We start from the raw sequence: 21,265 nt of genomic DNA, 5'->3' as shown, positions 1-21,265 counted from the left end.
AAATATGGCATATCCCAAAAACTGCTAAAAACACCTCAAAACAGCATAGAACAGCGTGCCAAGACACGCCATAGCAAAGAAAGTTGCAAAATGGGCCAAAAACACCATAATATTGCATGCTGAAAAAATGGCAGAAAAGGCAAGGCTATAGTATGGCAAAAAAGTCAAAATATGGCATATCCCAAAAACTGCTAAAAACACCTCAAAACAGCATAGAACAGCGTGCCAAGACACGCCATAGTAAAGAAAGTTGCAGAAATGGCCAAAAACACCATAATATTGCATGTTGAAAAAATGACCAAAAAGGCAAGGCTATAGTATGGCAAAAAAGGCAAAATATGGCATATCCCAAAAACTGCTAAAAACACCTCAAAACAGCATAGAACAGCGTGCCAAGACACGCCATAGCAAAGAAAGTTGCAGAAACGGCCAAAAACACCATAATATTGCATGTTGAAAAAAATGACCAAAAAGGCAAGGCTATAGTATGGCAAAAAAGTCAAAATATGGCAAATCCCAAAAACTGTTAAAAACACCTCAAAACAGCATAAAATAGCGTGCCAAGACACGCCATAGCAAAGAAAGTTGCAAAAACGGCCAAAAACACCATAATATTGCATGTTGAAAAAATGAGCAAAAAGGCAAGGCTATAGTATGGCAAAAAAGTCAAAATATGGCATATCCCAAAAACTGCTAAAAACACCTCAAAACAGCATAGAACAGCGTGCCAAGACACGCCATAGTAAAGAAAGTTGCAGAAATGGCCAAAAACACCATAATATTGCATGTTGAAAAAATGACCAAAAAGGCAAGGCTATAGTATGGCAAAAAAGGCAAAATATGGCATATCCCAAAAACTGCTAAAAACACCTCAAAACAGCATAGAACAGCGTGCCAAGACACGCCATAGCAAAGAAAGTTGCAGAAACGGACAAAAACACCATAAAATTGCATGCTGAAAAATGGCAGAAAAGGCAAGGCTATAGTATGGCAAAAAGTCAAAATATGGCATATCCCAAAAACTGCTAAAAACACCTCAAAACAGCATAGAACAGCGTGCCAAGACACGCCATAGCAAAGAAAGTTGCAGAAACGGCCAAAAACACCATAATATTGCATGTTGAAAAAAATGACCAAAAAGGCAAGGCTATAGTATGGCAAAAAAGGCAAAATATGGCATATCCCAAAAACTGCTAAAAACACCTCAAAACAGCATAGAACAGCGTGCCAAGACACGCCATAGCAAAGAAAGTTGCAAAATGGGCCAAAAACACCATAATATTGCATGCTGAAAAAATGGCAGAAAAGGCAAGGCTATAGTATGGCAAAAAAGTCAAAATATGGCATATCCCAAAAACTGCTAAAAACACCTCAAAACAGCATAGAACAGCGTACAAGACACGCCATAGTAAAGAAAGTTGCAGAAATGGCCAAAAACACCATAATATTGCATGTTGAAAAATGACCAAAAAGGCAAGGCTATAGTATGGCAAAAAAGTCAAAATATGGCATATCCCAAAAACTGCTAAAAACACCTCAAAACAGCATAGAACAGCGTACAAGACACGCCATAGCAAAGAAAGTTGCAGAAACGGCCAAAAACACCATAATATTGCATGTGGAAAAAATGACCAAAAAGGCAAGGCTATAGTATGGCAAAAAAGTCAAAATATGGCAAATCCCAAAAACTGCTAAAAACACCTCAAAACAGCATAGAACAGCGTGCCAAGACACGCCATAGCAAAGAAAGTTGCAAAAACGGCCAAAAACACCATAATATTGCATGTTGAAAAAATGACCAAAAGGCAAGGCTATAGTATGGCAAAAAGTCAAAATATGGCATATCCCAAAAACTGCTAAAACACCTCAAAACAACATAGAACAACAAGACACGCCATAGTAAAGAAAGTTGCAGAAATGGCCAAAACACCATAATATTGCATGTTGAAAAAATGACCAAAAGGCAAGGCTATAGTATGGCAAAAAGGCAAAATATGGCATATCCAAAAACTGCTAAAACACCTCAAAACAGATAGAACAGCGTGCCAAAGACACGCCATAGCAAAGAAAGTTGCAGAAAAACCAAAACACCATAATATTGCATGTTGAAAATGACCAAAAAGGCAAGGCTATAGTATGGCAAAAAAAACTCAAAATATGGCAAATCCCAAAAACTGCTAAAACACCTCAAAACAGATAGAACAGCAAGACACGCCATAGCAAAGAAAGTTGCAAAAACAGCCAAAAACACCATAATATTGCATGTTGAAAATATGACCAAAAAGGCAAGGCTATAGTAAGGCAAAAAAGTCAAAATATGTCATATCCCAAAAACTGCTAAAAACACCTCAAAACAGCATAAAATAGCGTCCCAAGACACGCCATATAGCAAAGAAAGTTGCAAAATACCAAAAACACCATAATATTGCATGCTGAAAAAATGGCAGAAAAGGCAAGGCTATAGTATGGCAAAAAAGTCAAAATATGGCATATCCCAAAAACTGCTAAAAACACCTCAAAACAAGCATAGAACAGCGTGCCAAGACACGCCATAGCAAAGAAAGTTGCAAAATGGGCCAAAACACCATAATATTGCATGTTGAAAAAATGGCAGAAAAGGCAAGGCTATAGTATGGCAAAAAGTCAAAATATGGCATATCCCAAAAACTGCTAAAAACACCTCAAAACAACATAGAACAGCGTGCCAAGACACATATAGTAAAGAAAGTTGCAGAAATGGCCAAAAACACCATAATATTGCATGTTGAAAATGACCAAAAGGCAAGGCTATAGTATGGCAAAAAGGCAAAATATGGCATATCCCAAAAACTGCTAAAACACCTCAAAACAACATAGAACAAATCAAGACACATCATAGCAAAGAAAGTTGCAGAAAGCCAAAACACCATAATATTGCATGTTGAAAAAATGACCAAAAAGGCAAGGCTATAGTATGGCAAAAAAGTCAAAATATGGCAAATCCCAAAACTGTTAAAAACACCTCAAATAGCAACAAACTACAAGAAGAGCAAAGTTGTTAAAAAACATAATATTGCATGTTGAAAAATGAGCAAAAAGGCAAGGCTATAGTATGGCAAAAAAGTCAAAATATGGCATATCCCAAAAACTGCTAAAACACCTCAAAACAGCATAGAACAGCGTGCCAAGACACGCCATAGTAAAGAAAGTTGCAGAAATGGCCAAAAACACCATAATATTGCATGTTGAAAAATGACCAAAAGGCAAGGCTATAGTATGGCAAAAAGGCAAAATATGGCATATCCCAAAAACTGCTAAAAACACCTCAAAACAGCATAGAACAGCGTGCCAAGACACGCCATAGCAAAGAAAGTTGCAGAAACGGACAAAAACACCATAAAATTGCATGTTGAAAAAATGACCAAAAAGGCAAGGCTATAGTATGGCAAAAAAGTCAAAATATGGCAAATCCCAAAAACTGCTAAAAACACCTCAAAACAGCATAGAACAGCGTGCCAAGACACGCCATAGCAAAGAAAGTTGCAAAAGGGCCAAAAACACCATAATATTGCATGTTGAAAAATGACCAAAAGGCAAGGCTGTAGTATGGCAAAAAACTCAAAATATGGCATATCCCAAAAACTGCTAAAAACACCTCAAAACAGCAGAAAATAGCGTGCCAAGACACGCCATAGCAAAGAAAGTTGCAAAACGGCCAAAACACCATAATATTGCATGCTGAAAAAATGGCAGAAAAGGCAAGGCTATAGTATGGCAAAAAAGGCAAAATATGGCATATCCCAAAAACTGCTAAAAACACCTCAAAACAGCATAGAACAGCGTGCCAAGACACGCCATAGCAAAGAAAGTTGCAGAAACGGCCAAAAACACCATAATATTGCATGTTGAAAAAAATGACCAAAAAGGCAAGGCGATAGTATGGCAAAAAAGGCAAAATATGGCATATCCCAAAAACTGCTAAAAACACCTCAAAACAGCATAGAACAGCGTGCCAAGACACGCCATAGCAAAGAAAGTTGCAGAAACGGCCAAAAACACCATAATATTGCATGTTGAAAAAATGACCAAAAAGGCAAGGCTATAGTATGGCAAAAAAGTCAAAATATGGCATATCCCAAAAACTGCTAAAAATACCTCAAAACAGCATAGAACAGCGTGCCAAGACACGCCATATAGCAAAGAAAGTTGCAAATGGGCCAAAACACCATAATATTGCATGCTGAAAAATGGCAGAAAAGGCAAGGCTATAGTATGGCAAAAAGTCAAAATATGGCATATCCCAAAAACTGCTAAAAACACCTCAAAACAGCATAGAACAGCGTGCCAAGACACGCCATAGTAAAGAAAGTTGCAGAAATGGCCAAAAACACCATAATATTGCATGTTGAAAAAATGACCAAAAAGGCAAGGCTATAGTATGGCAAAAAAGGCAAAATATGGCATATCCCAAAAACTGCTAAAAACACCTCAAAACAGCATAGAACAGCGTGCCAAGACACGCCATAGCAAAGAAAGTTGCAGAAACGGCCAAAAACACCATAATATTGCATGTTGAAAAAAATGACCAAAAAGGCAAGGCTATAGTATGGCAAAAAAGGCAAAATATGGCATATCCCAAAAACTGCTAAAAACACCTCAAAACAGCATAGAACAGCGTGCCAAGACACGCCATAGCAAAGAAAGTTGCAAAAACGGCCAAAAACACCATAAAATTGCATGTTGAAAAAATGACCAAAAAGGCAAGGCTATAGTATGGCAAAAAAGTCAAAATATGGCATATCCCAAAAACTGCTAAAAACACCTCAAAACAGCATAGAACAGCTGCTCCAAGACACGCCATAGCAAAAGAAAGTTGCAAAATGGGCCAAAAACACCATAATATTGCATGCTGAAAAAATGGCAGAAAAGGCAAGGCTATAGTATGGCAAAAAAGTCAAAATATGGCATATCCCAAAAACTGCTAAAAACACCTCAAAACAGCATAGAACAGCGTGCCAAGACACGCCATAGCAAAGAAAGTTGCAGAAACGGCCAAAAACACCATAATATTGCATGTTGAAAAAATGACCAAAAAGGCAAGGCTATAGTATGGCAAAAAAGTCAAAATATGGCATATCCCAAAAACTGCTAAAAACACCTCAAAACAGCATAGAACAGCGTGCCAAGACACGCCATAGCAAAGAAAGTTGCAAAATGGGCCAAAAACACCATAATATTGCATGCTGAAAAAATGGCAGAAAAGGCAAGGCTATAGTATGGCAAAAAAGGCAAAATATGGCATATCCCAAAAACTGTTAAAAACACCTCAAAACAGCATAGAACAGCGTGCCAAGACACGCCATAGCAAAGAAAGTTGCAAAATGGGCCAAAAACACCATAATATTGCATGCTGAAAAAATGGCAGAAAAGGCAAGGCTATAGTATGGCAAAAAAGGCAAAATATGGCATATCCCAAAACTGCTAAAACACCTCAAAACAGCATAGAACAGCGTGCCAAGACACGCCATAGCAAAGAAAGTTGCAAAAACGGCCAAAAACACCATAAAATTGCATGTTGAAAAAATGACCAAAAAGGCAAGGCTATAGTATGGCAAAAAAGTCAAAATATGGCATATCCCAAAAACTGCTAAAAACACCTCAAAACAGCATAGAACAGCGTGCCAAGACACGCCATAGCAAAGAAAGTTGCAAAAAGGGCCAAAAACACCATAATATTGCATGCTGAAAAAATGGCAGAAAAGGCAAGGCTATAGTATGGCAAAAAAGGCAAAATATGGCATATCCCAAAAACTGCTAAAAACACCTCAAAACAGCATAGAACAGCGTACAAGACACGCCATAGCAAAGAAAGGTGCAGAAACGGCCAAAAACACCATAATATTGCATGTTGAAAAAAATGACCAAAAAGGCAAGGCTATAGTATGGCAAAAAAGGCAAAATATGGCATATCCCAAAAACTGCTAAAAACACCTCAAAACAGCATAGAACAGCGTGCCAAGACACGCCATAGCAAAGAAAGTTGCAAAAACGGCCAAAAACACCATAAAATTGCATGTTGAAAAAATGACCAAAAAGGCAAGGCTATAGTATGGCAAAAAAGTCAAAATATGGCATATCCCAAAAACTGCTAAAAACACCTCAAAACAGCATAGAACAGCGTGCCAAGACACGCCATAGCAAAGAAAGTTGCAAAAACGGCCAAAAACACCATAAAATTGCATGCTGAAAAAATGGCAGAAAAGGCAAGGCTATAGTATGGCAAAAAAGTCAAAATATGGCATATCCCAAAAACTGCTAAAAACACCTCAAAACAGCATAGAACAGCGTGCCAAGACACGCCATAGCAAAGAAAGTTGCAAAAACGGCCAAAAACACCATAAAATTGCATGTTGAAAAAATGACCAAAAAGGCAAGGCTATAGTATGGCAAAAAAGTCAAAATATGGCAAATCCCAAAAACTGCTAAAAACACCTCAAAACAGCATAGAACAGCGTGCCAAGACACGCCATAGCAAAGAAAGTTGCAAAAACGGCCAAAAACACCATAAAATTGCATGTTGAAAAAATGACCAAAAAGGCAAGGCTATAGTATGGCAAAAAAGTCAAAATATGGCATATCCCAAAAACTGCTAAAAATACCTCAAAACAGCATAGAACAGCGTGCCAAGACACGCCATAGCAAAGAAAGTTGCAAAATGGGCCAAAAACACCATAATATTGCATGCTGAAAAAATGACCGAAAAGGCAAGGCTATAGTATGGCAAAAAAGTCAAAATATGGCATATCCCAAAAACTGCTAAAAACACCTCAAAACAGCATGAAATAGCATGCCAAGACATGCCATAATAAAGAAAGTTGCAAAAAGGGCCAAAAACACCATAATATTGCATGCTGAAAAAATGAGCAAAAAGGCAAGGCTATAGTATGGCAAAAAAGTCAAAATATGGCATATCCCAAAAACTGCTAAAAACACCTCAAAACAGCATAGAACAGCGTGCCAAAACACGCCATAGCAAAGAAAGTTGCAAAAACGGCCAAAAACACCATAATATTGAATTTTGAAAAAATGGCAGAAAAGGCAAGGCTATAGTATGGCAAAAAAGTCAAAATATGGCATATCCCAAAAACTGCTAAAAACACTTTAAAAAAGTATAAAATAGCGTGCCAAGATACGCCATATTAAAGAACGTTGTAAAAAAGGCCCAAAACATTTTCTAAATTCTGAGGAACACCAAACAAAACAACAAATGCTATCTTTAATGCTGAAGACAATCCACAAAAGAACAGACAATACAAAATACAAAGAAGAAATTAAAACATAAGCAAAATTAAACATAAACAAACCAGGTTGATGAAACGCACTTAGGTGAAACACAGGGCAGGAACACCGCAGGGAGAAGAGTAACAAAGCAGCAGGCACAACAGGAACAAGGAGCAAAACAGTCGATCTGACCAAGGATAAAACACAGGGACTGGTTGACGATAGGTGTGGCTGGAAACACTAGGCTGGCGCAAATGAGACGAGAAACACGTGTGCAGGGGAGACCGACAGTGAAGGACAGTAAAAAATTGATAACACAGGTGAAACAAATCAAGGAAACAGAGATGGAGGGACACAGAATCAGGGAAACACAGAGACAGGGAGAGAGACACAGAAACACACAAAGAGATAGAGAGACAAGGAGACAGAAAAAGTACAGGTGACACACAAGGAGTAAAAATACAAAATAAAACAGGAAACAAAACATCAGTAACTACAAACAAGGAAAAAGTAGAAGAAAGAAAAGCCCAAAACAAAGTCCACAGTATAACAAAACCCCCGAATCATGACGGACCAGAAAACAATGGCGTACAATAAAGCGTAAACAAATCAAAAAGGGCAGGGCAGAGCAAATCTGGGGAAAACAAGAGGGCAGGACTGAGGGGAAAAAACAGGTCAGAGGGGGAACAAGAAGTCCGGGGGACAGCAAGGTGGCCGTCCAGGTGGGCTGAGCAGTTCAGGGGGGGCGGGAGGCGCTGGAGCTGGGCTGCGGTCCAGGGGTGCAGAGACAGGAGCTGAATCTGGGGTCGGTCCTGGCGCCAACCGGACTTGGGGAGCTGGGACAGGGATTGGCCCAGGTCCCAACTGGAGTCATGGAGCAGGGATGGGGATCACCCAAGGCACTGACTGGAGTCGTGGAGCAGGGACGGAGGTTGTGGTGTCTGCTGGGAGGGAGGTTGTGGTGTCTGCTGGGAGGGAAGCTGGTGGCTGGCAAGCTGGTTGTAGGGGACCTTGGGCAAGGGCTTGAGCTGGTGTCTGGGAGGATAAACATGGACCTTCTTCTTGAGTGGCTTGGGAGTCACAAGACACAGAGACACACAGAGACAGGGAGACACAGAGAAAAAACACAGGTTACACACAAGGAGTAAAAATACAACATAAAACAGGAAACAGAACATCAGTAACTAGTAATGTTTTTTACACTACATAGCGTTTTCTGTGAAAAATGTCACAGTACAGTATGTCATTCAAACATCATCAAAAACGTTATACTATATGTCTTCCCAAAACCATTAAAACCGTCATAGTATAGTATGTTGTCCAAAAATCATCAAAAACAACATAGCATAGTATATCAACCAAAATTCAACAAAAACGTCAAAGTATAGTATGACATCTTAAAGTCGTCAAAAACGTTAGTGTCTTATGTTGTCCAAAAATCATCAACAATCTCATTGTACAGTATGACGTCCGAAAATCGTCAAAAACGTCATAGTATAGCACATCTTTCAAAAATCATCCAAAATGTTTAAGTTTAGTATGTCGTTCAAAAATCAAAACTCACCAAAAACATACTTGTACAATACTATGTAATCAAAGATAATACAAAAACATCAAAGTATGTCATAAAAAAGCTTTAAAAAATATATCACAGCATAATATCTCATCCAATATCTTGCAACATCATTTCTTTGTCAAGTATTTATTTCATACCTTACTAACGGTAAAAAAACAATCTGGTGGTAATATGAGCCATTCTATGATGGTGATATATTGATGTTGAAAACTACAGTTTGTAGCGCATTAAATATTCTTCTAGTTTCAAGTGTTTGTACATCTGTCATTTTCTGTAACTGTCTTACTAACCTTGTGTGTATGTGGTGTTTGGGTCGTGCAGCATGTGCCCATGTGTTGTGCATCAACATTTCCCTTAGACTGTGTTTTTCTCACCCTCTCTCTCCCTCTTGTATGTGTGTGACTCTGTGTTTGTGCTCCATCCCTCCAGTATTTCATGCTCACCTACTCATTCGCATATCCACAGGGGGGAAAGATCCCCATTCGCTGGACGGCTCCAGAGGCGATCGCCTACAGGAAGTTCACTTCAGCCAGCGATGTGTGGAGCTACGGCATCGTCATGTGGGAAGTGATGTCATATGGCGAGCGGCCGTACTGGGACATGAGCAATCAAGATGTAAGCAGATATGAAGCAGATATTTTTTGTTTTACATAATGTGATACATGGTTACTAAAGGTGACACACACACACACACACACTCATATATGTATATACATATACGTGTGTGTTAGTGGTAAAAAAGTAATTCTGTTGAAATATTCAGCATTAAACAGCAGCACTTTGTACTTGAAGATGTAAATGTGAATATGAAAGAAGAGTTTTAACCACTTCTGCTATCACTTCTATCACACAAAAGCCATTTTTTTCTATATATACCCGCCCGTAACTACCACTCAAAGTTGATCTTTCTGTGGCACTTATTAGTATGCATTCCCTAAAGCATTTTTCCTGTTTATCTCTTACTCTCCCATCATTTCCCTCATTCATCCTCCTCTGTCCTCCCTCACTTGCTATTTTCATCAACCCATCTCTCTCCTTGTGTTCCATCCTCCCTCTACACCGTACTCAGTGATTAAACGTGATTGTGATTTCTCTTTTGTCCTTTCTTAGGTGATAAATGCCGTGGAGCAAGACTATCGACTGCCCCCACCCATGGACTGCCCCACAGCACTGCACCAACTCATGTTGGACTGCTGGGTGAAAGAGAGAAACCTGCGACCCAAATTCACCCAGATTGTGGCCACACTGGATAAGCTTATCCGCAATGCTGCCAGCCTCAAGGTGGTCACTAACAGCACACAGTCCACTGGGTAAGTTTTAATATTCTGATATAAAAAGTATGTTGGAAAAGCTTTAACGCAAATCTTGTATCTTACGTATGCTAAGTAAAGCTGGTGATAATAGAAATAGAAACTGTGGTGCTTTTTCTCATAGTTTCTCTGGAGGTTCTTGTTGGGTTTTATTGGGCTGATTAGTGATCTTCCTAAAGGGCAGTAATGTCTTAGCATGGTCATTGCAAAATGGATATTAGTGCTGATTGCTTTCTAAAAAACTTCACTCATATTTGGAGGAGACCTGCTGGACTTGTGATAGATTACAGTAATAGGTCATTAGTTTATCGAATTAAGTCACTTGACTTTTCAGCCGTGAGAGCACTGGCCAAGCCATTTTATTTGCCCCTGAGCCGTGCAACCGCGATAACGATTTCCACTGTTCAAATATTCGTTATCCAAGTAGATACGGTGTTTGTGAGTCACTCTGACTCAGCTGTAACAATCTCTTAACTCCTATAAGGTGCAGATTTCTTCCCATGCAACTCTTTAGTTCTCACAAATGCAGCTTGGGCCATTATGCAAATCCAAATTAACATGGCTCAATACAGCCCTTAAAGCGACTCCACCAACTGGGAGCTCAATCAATGATGTCACATCTACATTTAGCTGAACTACCTTGCTCCGCAACCTGTTTCTTGGAAAGAATTTAGAGGATAGAAGGTGGCAGAGTCGGAGTGATAGGGAGGGGGGGATGACCTACCTATCTGTCCCTGCATCAGGGTCTTTCTGTCTTGAGGGAGGGCCATAGACAATCCTGGTTTGGGCTCAGGGGGGAAACCAGGGTCTCGGTTGGCCACCAGAGTGACGTTCTTAGAAGATTAGGCTTGCGGTTAATTAGCTCGATTAAGGCGATGCAAAAAAGAGATGGGAGCGCCTTTTAATTAGCCACTAACGAGATTTTAAACGGGCCAGCGGAGAGGTGGCCTCCTGCCGACAGATCTAACAAGGGAGGAGTGAGAGATGATACCGCCGTCCTGGTCGGCATTGAAGGGTGGCTGGAGGTTAGCTAACACTGTCTGGGATAAAAGGCCTTTGGTTGTGTGTGTTATGCAGACTTGGCATGACTGCATACTGGATTGTAGGTGTAAAGTGGAATGAACAAATGACGTTTGGTGATGTTTGGCTTCTGGCACCAGTGTCATTTCTGTGTTTATCGGCCTATTGTTGAGTCTCGGTTGTGAAAGCAGAAATTCATACTCTCTAAAGTTCTTAAAAATATACATAATGCTGCATTCACATGGATGCAAGCAGATGGTAGACTGTAAACTGGAAATCATTTCAATGGATGAAAGCAGGATGGTAAAAGGACTGTGGTGTCCAGACGGTCTGTCTGCCGTCGACCATATTCCTGTTTCCAAGTGTGTGCTGCGTAAGAGGAACTTTGACAGTCCCAACCTGACCTTGAATTTAGGCTTGCCTGTAACTGTCTAGTTTGAGTACAATATTACCCAGCGTTCCTGCTGTGTTTCTGCTTGTGGCTCACATGTGGCCCACAACGGTCTGGACCCTTTTGAAGCCAACTTTAGAGGAGGACGACTAACAATACTCCATTAAGAGAAGCCATAGCCTGGCGTTAACGACGGCCCGAGGCCTTGGGCTCAGAAGCACAAGCCTTATTAAAAATCACTCCATCTACACCACTCAATGGAGCCTCTGTATCACTGTTATTAACTCCCCCCTCTATGCCTGTTCTCTTTTCTCCCTCTTTCTCTCTCCATTCCTCTTTTAATTGTTAATGAATCTAATGCCATCAAAAAGGATGACAGGAATCAACAGAGCAGAGAGAAGGGGAGACAGTGGCGCTCTTTCTCTTTAGCTTGCTCCCTCATCTGTTTCTCCTCCTTCAGCTCCCCCCACACCTCCCTGTCTCCCTCCTCTACCTCTTGTTCATCCGCTCCATTTCTCCCTGAGTTGTAGCACAGTTTTATTAAAACTCCCAAGGTGGCCTCTCTATCTACAGCATTGATCAGCACATGAGGTTCTTCTTTAAAAGGACCTTTTGGGCTGTCAACAGGTGTGCAGGAACATGCAAATGCACACTCAAACACATTTTCAAGGATAGACACTCACGCACGATTAAAGAAACAGCCTCACAACTAATTACAGTATATTCATATGCATACCGATGCACAGTCAAACATGCTTGCAGGTTTGTGAGCTACACCTTCCATCTTACTGGCAGTGTGTGCATGAGTCAGATATACCATGCAACCACACACACTACAATGTATTTACATCCCTCATACTTATCCATTGTCACTAAGCATTCTCAAGCAATGTGTCTTTCCACCTGTGTGAGATTGTGTTGCAGCCTTTTGTCCAGCTAACCTCAGGTGATGCTCCAGAACATATGCGTTTATGTTCAAACACACCCTGAGTCAGTGTACTGTACATGCATCAACAATGTACTATGACACTTGTGGCTTATTGCCTACTCATTAAACTCATGTTCATACATGGAGACCAAATCTGATTTGAGCTGACTTGGAAAAACCGCAAGGAATCCAATCTTCTCAGATCAGATTTAAACCACATTTGTTCCTTGTACGTTTCAATGTTTGTGGTCATCATTCAAGGCAAGATTTGACATCTGCTCTATGAACACACACCACCTTGCCTTACCAGCTGCAGCACCACCACCCACGCCTCCAGCCAGTCTCTCCCCAGTCATAAAAGTGACCCCCCCCACTCACCCACCCCCCAACACACAGCTCCTACATGTGGAGGAGAGGAGAGGAGAGGGGAGAAGAGAGATGGAGAGGTGGCGCTCAGCGGGGGGCGTTTGGGGGTGAGGTTGGCCGGTAGAGGCAGTAGAGTGACGACCTTAACCCTCTCTCTCTCTCTGTTTCTCTTTCTCCCTCCTCCCCCTCTCCCCAATGTAGGGTATCCCAGCCCTTGCTTGATCGCTGTGTGCCTGACTATACCACTTTCACTACTGTGGGGGACTGGCTGGACGCCATCAAGATGAGCCGCTACCGTGACAACTTTGTCAACGCTGGATTTGCGTCCTTTGACCTGGTGGCACAGATGACAGCCGAGTGAGTGGAGAGGGAGTGGAGTTAGCTAATCAGGCTTGAAGTGATTGACTGGGCTGAGTCTGAGAGTCAAATTGGTGTGGTCCAGATTGACCTTGAGCGAATAAAAATAGTCTTGTGGCTAAAATAAACATGATAACATGTGAAAAGGGGGCTCTGAATAGGTTCAGACATCAAATTAATTACAGACATAAAGAAATACATACATACACATTTAGGTATCAATATTCACCCAAAAGCATCAGATAGAATGGGAAAACGCTGTCAGGGACCATTTTGCTGCACAACTACATTTGTGTTTAGTAGGCACTTTGAGTAGGCTTCGTATACTATGACTTTTTTCATGATTTTTGACAACATACTATTCTGTTTTTTGGGGGTTTTTTTTGCATGATTTTAAAGACATAGTCTACTTTGAGGTTTCTGTAGGATTTTTGACAACATACTATACTATGACAATTTTTGCATGATTTTTCACAACATACAATACAGTGACGTTTTTGCATAATTTTTCAACAAAAAACTAAACTGTAATCTTTTTTTCATGATTTTCACAACATAGTATACTGCTACCTTTTAATGCATGATTTTTCACATCAGACTGCTATGATGTTTTTCCTGATTTTTGATGACATAGTGTACTATGACGTTTTTAATGATTTTTGGACGACATACTATACTATGATGGTTTTGATGATTTCTTGAACGACATACTATACTATGTTGTTTTTGATGATTTTTTGAACAACAATATACTACTAATTTTTGATGACATTCTTTACTTAACTTTCTTTCATGACTTGGATGACATATTGCTATGAAATGTTTGAGAGTTTTTATGACATACTATCGTATGACGTTTTTTTTAATTATTTTTGATGACATGTTGTAGTACAGTTTTTTCATGATTTTTTATGATATACATTAATATACATATATTAATTTTTTCCTTCATTTTCAATGACATACCATCCTATGCCTTTTTTCATGATTTTTCCATTACCTACTATTCTTTGACATGTTTGCATGAATTTTCACGACATATTTCACTAACATTTGTTTTTCATGATTTTTCATTACATGTTTTACCGTAACGTTTTATCATAATTTTATATGACATACTATACTATGATGTATATGTCACTTTGTCATGATTTTTCATGACCTCCTATACAATTGCCTTGTCATAGCAATGAAAAAATAATAAATAGTGTGTTTAAACTGCCATAATATAGTCAAGAAAAAAAGTCATAGTATGGTGTGCCAGACAAAAAGCCATTGTACAGTATCATACAAAAAGCCATAATTCTGATCCACAATCAACAAACACAGTTTAACAGTGCAGTACAATTTTTCAGCAAGCACTCATTTCTGCTTCCTTAACTACAATATCCAGTTGACCTTGACGACTCCCCCACCGTCTGCTGTGTTTACAAACAGGAAATGATGTAATGGAAGTCATGAAAATTGGAAGCCAGTGATGATCAAATAAATGAATTTGGATTATAATGATAAATAAATTATCCTCATTAGCTGCATAATAGGCAATGGAGGTGGGGGTAATTTGTTTCAATTTGGCCAGGCTGACAGGTGTGGTGTACTGTGGCTCTCTGTTGCCCTTAATGGCCAGTAATTCCTCTAATGGTGCCCATTTATTATCATTTCATCCTCCATCGCTGCACTGATGGGGATGGTGAAATATATAAAAAAAAAAAAACTATTTATTTGTGTGAAATTGCAGTGATGCACCCTTATTTGGCTTTGGAGAGGATGGATGTGCGGCGTGGATTTGTGCGTGCACATGTATGCTCTGTATGTGTGTGCTTGTGTGTGTGTGTGTGTAAAGGTGCACACTTCTGCACTAAAATGAATGGGGCCATGAAGTAGTTGAGACAAGCAGAGTGGATGATGTCTGCGTGTGATATTAGATTATGCTGTATTTGTTAGTGTGCATGTGTGTGTGCGCGTGGGTGTATGTGTGACTGAACGGAGAAGACGCAGACTGTGCAGAGCCCCAACAGTCAGCTAATCGCGGTCCCAGACGCCGTCCACTCTCTCCTCAGCTATCGACTAGGGAAATCAAACAAGCGAGCGGAAAAGACAGGTTCTCATGATATAATTGTACAGCGTTAAACCAACATAGCCATGATGATTAGATATGCCGTCTGACTAATAACGGCCAAAGCAGGAGCGCTCTCCCAGGCCTTTGTAATGGTGTAGTAATGTCAATTGTATGTCAATATTTTCATATTTACCCACTGTACCCTCAACTTGAGGTCAAGGCCGTCTACTTACTCTAAAGATCACGCATTAGCTGATGTGAGCCCTCGGCTAAAAGAATAATTTACAGTCTCTTTTGCTGTAGTTTTTAATGGATATTTTTAAGCACTGAGAGGAATGTTGTGTAACAGTAGCCAAGTTAAAGCTGATTCACTGACACATAGACCCATTCTAAGTATGAATGACAGGCTCCTAACTGAGTAATCTTTCTAGTATTTAAAAAGAAAAAAATCTTTCCTGTTTTTGTAGCTAAGTGCCTGTGACTCTGTGAAGTCTGCCAGCTGCCAAACAGTAGCTTAAGTATGCTCTTTAATCATTAACTATCACATTATGGCCCTTTGACTCCCCTCCTCTTGCCCACCTGCCGGGCAACACAACTATGCTGCATTAAGACCAACATTAACTATAGCTGGATGAGTGTCCCTATTCTGTTGACATACCCTCTGGAAGCCATTTTAAGGGTGATTGCCAAGGTGCTTGCCTGTTCCTGTTCCCACCTGGTGGAGCGGGTGTTTACTTATAAGTGAAAAGTGAAATCTGCACTCTAACTTCAGACATGTGATGTTTGCCTACTTTTTTTTTTTTTTTTTTACCACCGAGCCACCTGTTCTTATTTTCTCCTCCTTTTTTCTCACTCTACAGGGACTTGCTGCGGATAGGGGTTACGTTGGCTGGCCATCAGAAGAAGATACTTGGTAGCATTCAGGACATGAGACTACAGATGAACCAAACACTTCCTGTCCAGGTGTGAGCGACAGGACAACAGACCGATGCAGTCGAAGGACAGCCAGACAGGAAAAAAGGGGGGAGGAACTGTGCCAGAGAGAGCCATTGGAAAACCCTAGCTGCCTGACCCATCTCTGCCAATTAGATGCTATGAAACTGGCTTGCAGTGCCTCTGACTATTTTTTCTTTATTTCACTACCACTTCCATTTCCTGTTCCTGCTTTTTTTGTTATTCGTCATTGTTTCTTTTTCCATCCAATCAGAATTTGTGTGTTTTTGAAAGAGGAAGAACCCCCTTATATCCCATGCGTGCCTCACCAGCTCTGGTGTGGGTTGACGTTTGCATGCATGTGTGTTTTAGTGAGGTTGGCCTTAGCCCTGTAACTGAAATGTCACACTCTGATCCTCACGCAAGAGCCCCTCCCTGTGACCTCTCGACCCAGCTTTGATGGACGTAACACATAGTAAAGAATAAAAAAAGTGAAAAAATGTTCACACAAACGAGTGGAACAAGACACAGAAGTGTTTCAGAAACGCAGGAGATCGAAGACTGTTCTTTCTCTGATAGAGGTTGTTTTACTGTGCACGTGTGTGTCGTTCTCCATCTTCATATTGAAGGTGTTATCTAAACGGGCACTTGCTGGAGAAGGGCGAGGTGGTGGAAGAGGATTTATGATGGGCTGAGGTCAAAGGTCAAGAGGATGACAGAGGTCAAAAAGGTCAAAGGAAGGCAGCCACATTTTTGGACACTTGTTTTGGCTGCTGAATCCTCAAAGGTCACAAGATGACCTCCCTACTCTGACCTGAAGTGACTCAGGATAGCTCCACAGCTTGGAATCACCTGCTCATCAACTGTGTTTTTACACACACACAAAAAAAAGGTTTTGTTTTTGTTTGTCCACACGCATTTTTTCTTCTTTGTTTTTTGGCTTTCTTACACATTTTTTGGGAGATTTGTGGTTTCAAAGTGGCCGGTCAAACCCAAGTACCCCCCCTTGCTGGACGCTTTATGTGATGAAGGGGAGACGAGGACTGTGGCAACACTATAGAAAGACCACTTGGCCTTCTGTGTGGGTTTTTGTATGTGTGCGTGCGCATGTGTGCGTGTATGTGTGATTAAGTGTGCTTGGATGTGCGGGTGTGTCAAGTTGCACACGAGTATACTGTACAATACAGCTTCTGCTATTTGCCCACCGTGGAGAATTAACGCATGAACTGAACCGTGACATGGAGCAAATATATCTGAAACAATTACGCTATATTCTGTGGACAACTGTTAAACATTCTTTTTTATTGAATCCAAAAAAATGAACTTAGGACATACATATATATATATATGAAATTATATATATATGCACCATGCAGAAACTGAGAGAAACCACGATGGACACCTTACTTTCTACTTACTATTATCTGGATTTAGAAATAATCAAAATTCTTGTTTTAATTTCTTGACATCCTGCCCTATGTATTTATTTGTACCTCGCCCTCCACCCAACCCCAACCCCCACCAACACCCAGATGGACTGTATTTGGGACAGTGGAACAATAAGAAGGAAGATAAACTCCAAGAGGATTCACCTAATGAATTGATGAATATTAAACAAAAGAAATTGAATATAAATTGGATATTGTATTTTTGTTGTTGTTCTAAACAGCCTGTACATGTTTTGTAACAAAAATACGATAAATAACAAAAGAAAAAACGGTGTTTTGACAAAATGGTTGTTGTGAAATGTTTGATTCAGCGTGAAAGTAGCCGAAAGTAAGACGAGAGAGAATGAGTGAATGTCTGGAGGTAGAGAGGAGGAGATGAACAACACCTGTGGTTGGACTGCTGGTAGTAACATAGCGCCCTTTTGCTCTCCGTCCATTGTCGTTGAGTGTCTGTGTAGGTGTGGTCAAGTTTGTGTGCCACCTGAACTGGATATTAAGCTTCCCCAATCTATTCTCATTCTCAACACAAAGAGCATCTGTGAAACAGTGAACTGTTACTAATAGTCTTCTAGGCACATTTATTTTTTCCAATTCAAAACCTCCAACAAACCACTCAAAAACATCCCTTTGTTTAACCGAGGTTTTCATTTAACTTATTTACTGTCACCTCCAACAACTGGGTCCTCCCACCCATCTCGTGTTAGACTGTTAAAGGGGAAGGTCAGAGTTTATACAGACTACCTGCCAATCATTTCAACTGCCCTAAAGGCAGAAAACCATCACTAGACCTGCAGTTTCCCCCCCGCCCCCTGCATCAGGATCCTCATCAGAGAACCCAGAGCCATCAGAGAAACCTATTGGTCCCTGTCTGTCAGGTCGATTAATGCGGCAGCCAATCTGGCATTGCGAGGACGTGAGCGTGTAGCGAGCGCAGACATACGGCGGGCTGACCTATCATTATCTCTCTTCATTTCCTGTCTGGCCTGCAATCATCCTGTCTCAGCTCAGCCTGCTGCATGATTAGTACAATGCAGGATCAACAGCCCTGGCACGCAGACAGCCAAAATCTGCAGACCCCCTCATCCTAAATGATAGCAGCTGCATCACGGAGACTGCACTATTTGCAATGTCACATAGGGGTGTTTAAAGGTAGTGGATTAAGGGATGGGGCTGCATCATTGGTGTGATCTTCCAAACAGTCTCTGTATCATTTGGGGTTGGAGCTAATCAATGCAATATGTGAATATTATTAGTTAGGCGTGTAATGATAGCGTGATGTTAGTGGCCATGCAGCCTGTCTTTCCATATTACTTATGTCAGTCTCTTTTAAAGTCCCTTCAGAAGCCATGGGGGATATTATGCAAAACAACAATGTGTTCCCCGTTTTATATTGTTTCATCTCATTCCGTATACAGATGTTTTCACTACTGCTAGTACACTGCTAGTAAAGGGCTTACTAACCTGTAACAGCTGTAGTACACAATCAAGTAGTTATTTGACTGTTGTGTACTCAAACTACACGGGAAATAAGTCTCACATCCTAAACTTTTTTCATCAGTGTCTGTGTCTGATACAATGACTGAGAATCAGAGGCGCAGGTTTCGTCAAAATGATTTGTTATGATGGGAAATTGTCAAAAGTGCCTGTTAGATGAACAAACAGTGTTCCTGATTTCATTCTGCGGAATTATTTTGTCTCTACCCAAAGTGAAACAAGATTTTGATTGGACAAAAGTGACAGCGTCTACTTAAGGAAATGAGAGAAAAGGAGAATTAATGCAATCAGAAGCTCACTTTCACCCAAAGTCTTCCAGGAATATACAATATTACTCCCTCTCCCTGCACTCAGCTCAATCATTCAATCAGCTAAAACCCCACTGTTGCAAAGTCGCATGTGGCACAAAAATAAGACACAGTTGATGAGCATAAAAATTGAGAAGGGGGGCATATGGAGGCTAAACACAATCAGATGGCAGACATGCCCACTCATGAAAAATGGCAGTGCTTCGGAGCTTGCATCAACTATTGATGAGGTGCACATGGCGCGCTGGGGTCTGGAGTTGTGTTCACCAAAGTCAACCGGCTGTGAGTGATGAGCTCAACTGGCACTGTTGCGCATCTTAAAATGATTAAACTGCCACCACATCAACTGCAAACAATTAATCTTTAAGTGGATGTTTTACACATTCATGGAAGTGTGTAATACTTAACATTCACAGAGAGGAGAGAAACTCCCTCTCACTGCACGTTGCTGAAATTAAGATGGACTGTTGTGTTTTGTGTATGTGTGTGTATATGTGTGTGTGTGTGTGTGTGTGTGTGTGTGTGTATACTAAAAGGATTGCCAATTTATACAGAAACACTTTGATCAGCAAAGTTTAGGCTTTTTCAGATGTGGTTATCTCTTTGTGTGCCAATAGGATTCAAACTTTCCCAACATTCCTTCCACCTTTCTTTCTCTATGTTACAGATGGTCAAACACACACAGACACACACGCACCCTCCACGGAAACCCCTTCCCTTACAGCTTTCTTTTCTTCAGTTGTCTGTTTTAAATAAATATACCGTACTGTCTTTTCTTCTGTCTTCTAACAAGCTCACCCCACATCTGTCTTTTGGTCACTTTTGAAAACCCCCTCTACATACATAGAAGTGCGAGATGTTTCAGAGAGTACTGTACATGTATAGTGAATTGCGAGGGGAGTAAAGCGCTGAAAATTGTTAATTCCTCTTTGGAAAAGCATTAAGATGTATTTAATGGTGCAGACATACACAACAAATTACTAAAAAATGATGATGCATTCTTGTAGAAATATTTTTAAAAGACCCTTTTGCAATTAAATTATTTAAGAAATGTGACCTGATCTCCTGAGTCTTTATGTTGTGTTTTGAACTGATGATTGTTTCATTTAGACTTAAAGGGATACTTTGCCAATTTCGAACAGCTTAGGATCAAAACAAGGTGGGTAGTATGTGTAGATAAACTGTGGTGAACTTCCCTCTAGCCAACCAGTACCTAGATATCTCTCCATCCCTCCACCCGGACCCCACATAATCACACATGTTCTACAGTCAGGTAGTTGCCCAAGACAAACGCATTCACTTTCACTGCTTATCATTTATGGCTGTCTCCTGCTCCTATAATCATTAGCAGAACTTCTGCAGTTATCACTAACATTTCTTGTTGATAAAGTGGCACCAAAGCCTCAGTTCAGATCACTATCTGCCTCAGATAAACACACTACACTCCCAGAATTCACCTCTGCATATCTCTATAAATGTTCTCAGTATACCTGTAAGCAGGAGTTCATTTTTCATCCAAAGCTCCCTGATTTGATGTTTGTGTTTCAGACAGGTTTAGCCTGCATTTTTCCGCTTGCCTTGGAAAAGCCCGAGGACATTTAGAGTAACACTGTCTGTGAAAATATTTTTTTGTAATGCTGTCTTTCATCTTTATAGCTACAGGCACCTGATGAATGGATATTGATCCTTGGGAGAAGTTACCCAGAGTTCATCTATTTCTAATGCTCCATTAGTTGCTAAGCTCCTTGCCATTATTGAAGTTAAAGTCCGCTATCCTTTGCCAAATTTAGCTGTGAAACACTAGAGTTACATTGC

At 40.4% G+C, this 21,265-nt stretch overlaps 1 protein-coding gene across 8 annotated transcripts in view; it reads left to right on the top strand.

Annotated features, from left to right (window-relative positions):
• ephb3b (eph receptor B3b) overlaps window positions 1-20,506 on the top strand; it is an 86,852-nt gene extending 66,346 nt beyond the window's left edge. For 6 of the 8 annotated variants that reach the window (XM_088077660.1, XM_088077656.1, XM_088077659.1 and 3 more), the window contains exons 13-16: window positions 9,302-9,451; window positions 9,947-10,146; window positions 13,053-13,208; window positions 16,128-20,506. In XM_088077660.1, coding sequence (XP_087933786.1) covers window positions 9,302-9,451; window positions 9,947-10,146; window positions 13,053-13,208; window positions 16,128-16,236 — 615 coding nt within the window. In that variant the 3' untranslated portion in view covers window positions 16,237-20,506. The remainder of the gene's footprint in view (window positions 1-9,301; window positions 9,452-9,946; window positions 10,147-13,052; window positions 13,209-16,127) is intronic. The other 2 variants (XM_088077662.1, XM_088077661.1) reach the window with 1 other exon arrangement.
• The last annotated feature ends 759 nt before the right edge of the window (window positions 20,507-21,265 follow it).

Source organism: Plectropomus leopardus, chromosome 5 (genome assembly GCF_026936395.1).
Source record: "Plectropomus leopardus strain MGB_pleo_1.0 chromosome 5, ASM2693639v1, whole genome shotgun sequence".
In the NCBI taxonomy this organism is placed as follows: domain Eukaryota; kingdom Metazoa; phylum Chordata; class Actinopteri; order Perciformes; family Serranidae; genus Plectropomus; species Plectropomus leopardus.
The sequence above is the reverse complement of the archived record's forward strand: the minus strand, read 5'-3'. Positions and strand labels throughout refer to the sequence as shown.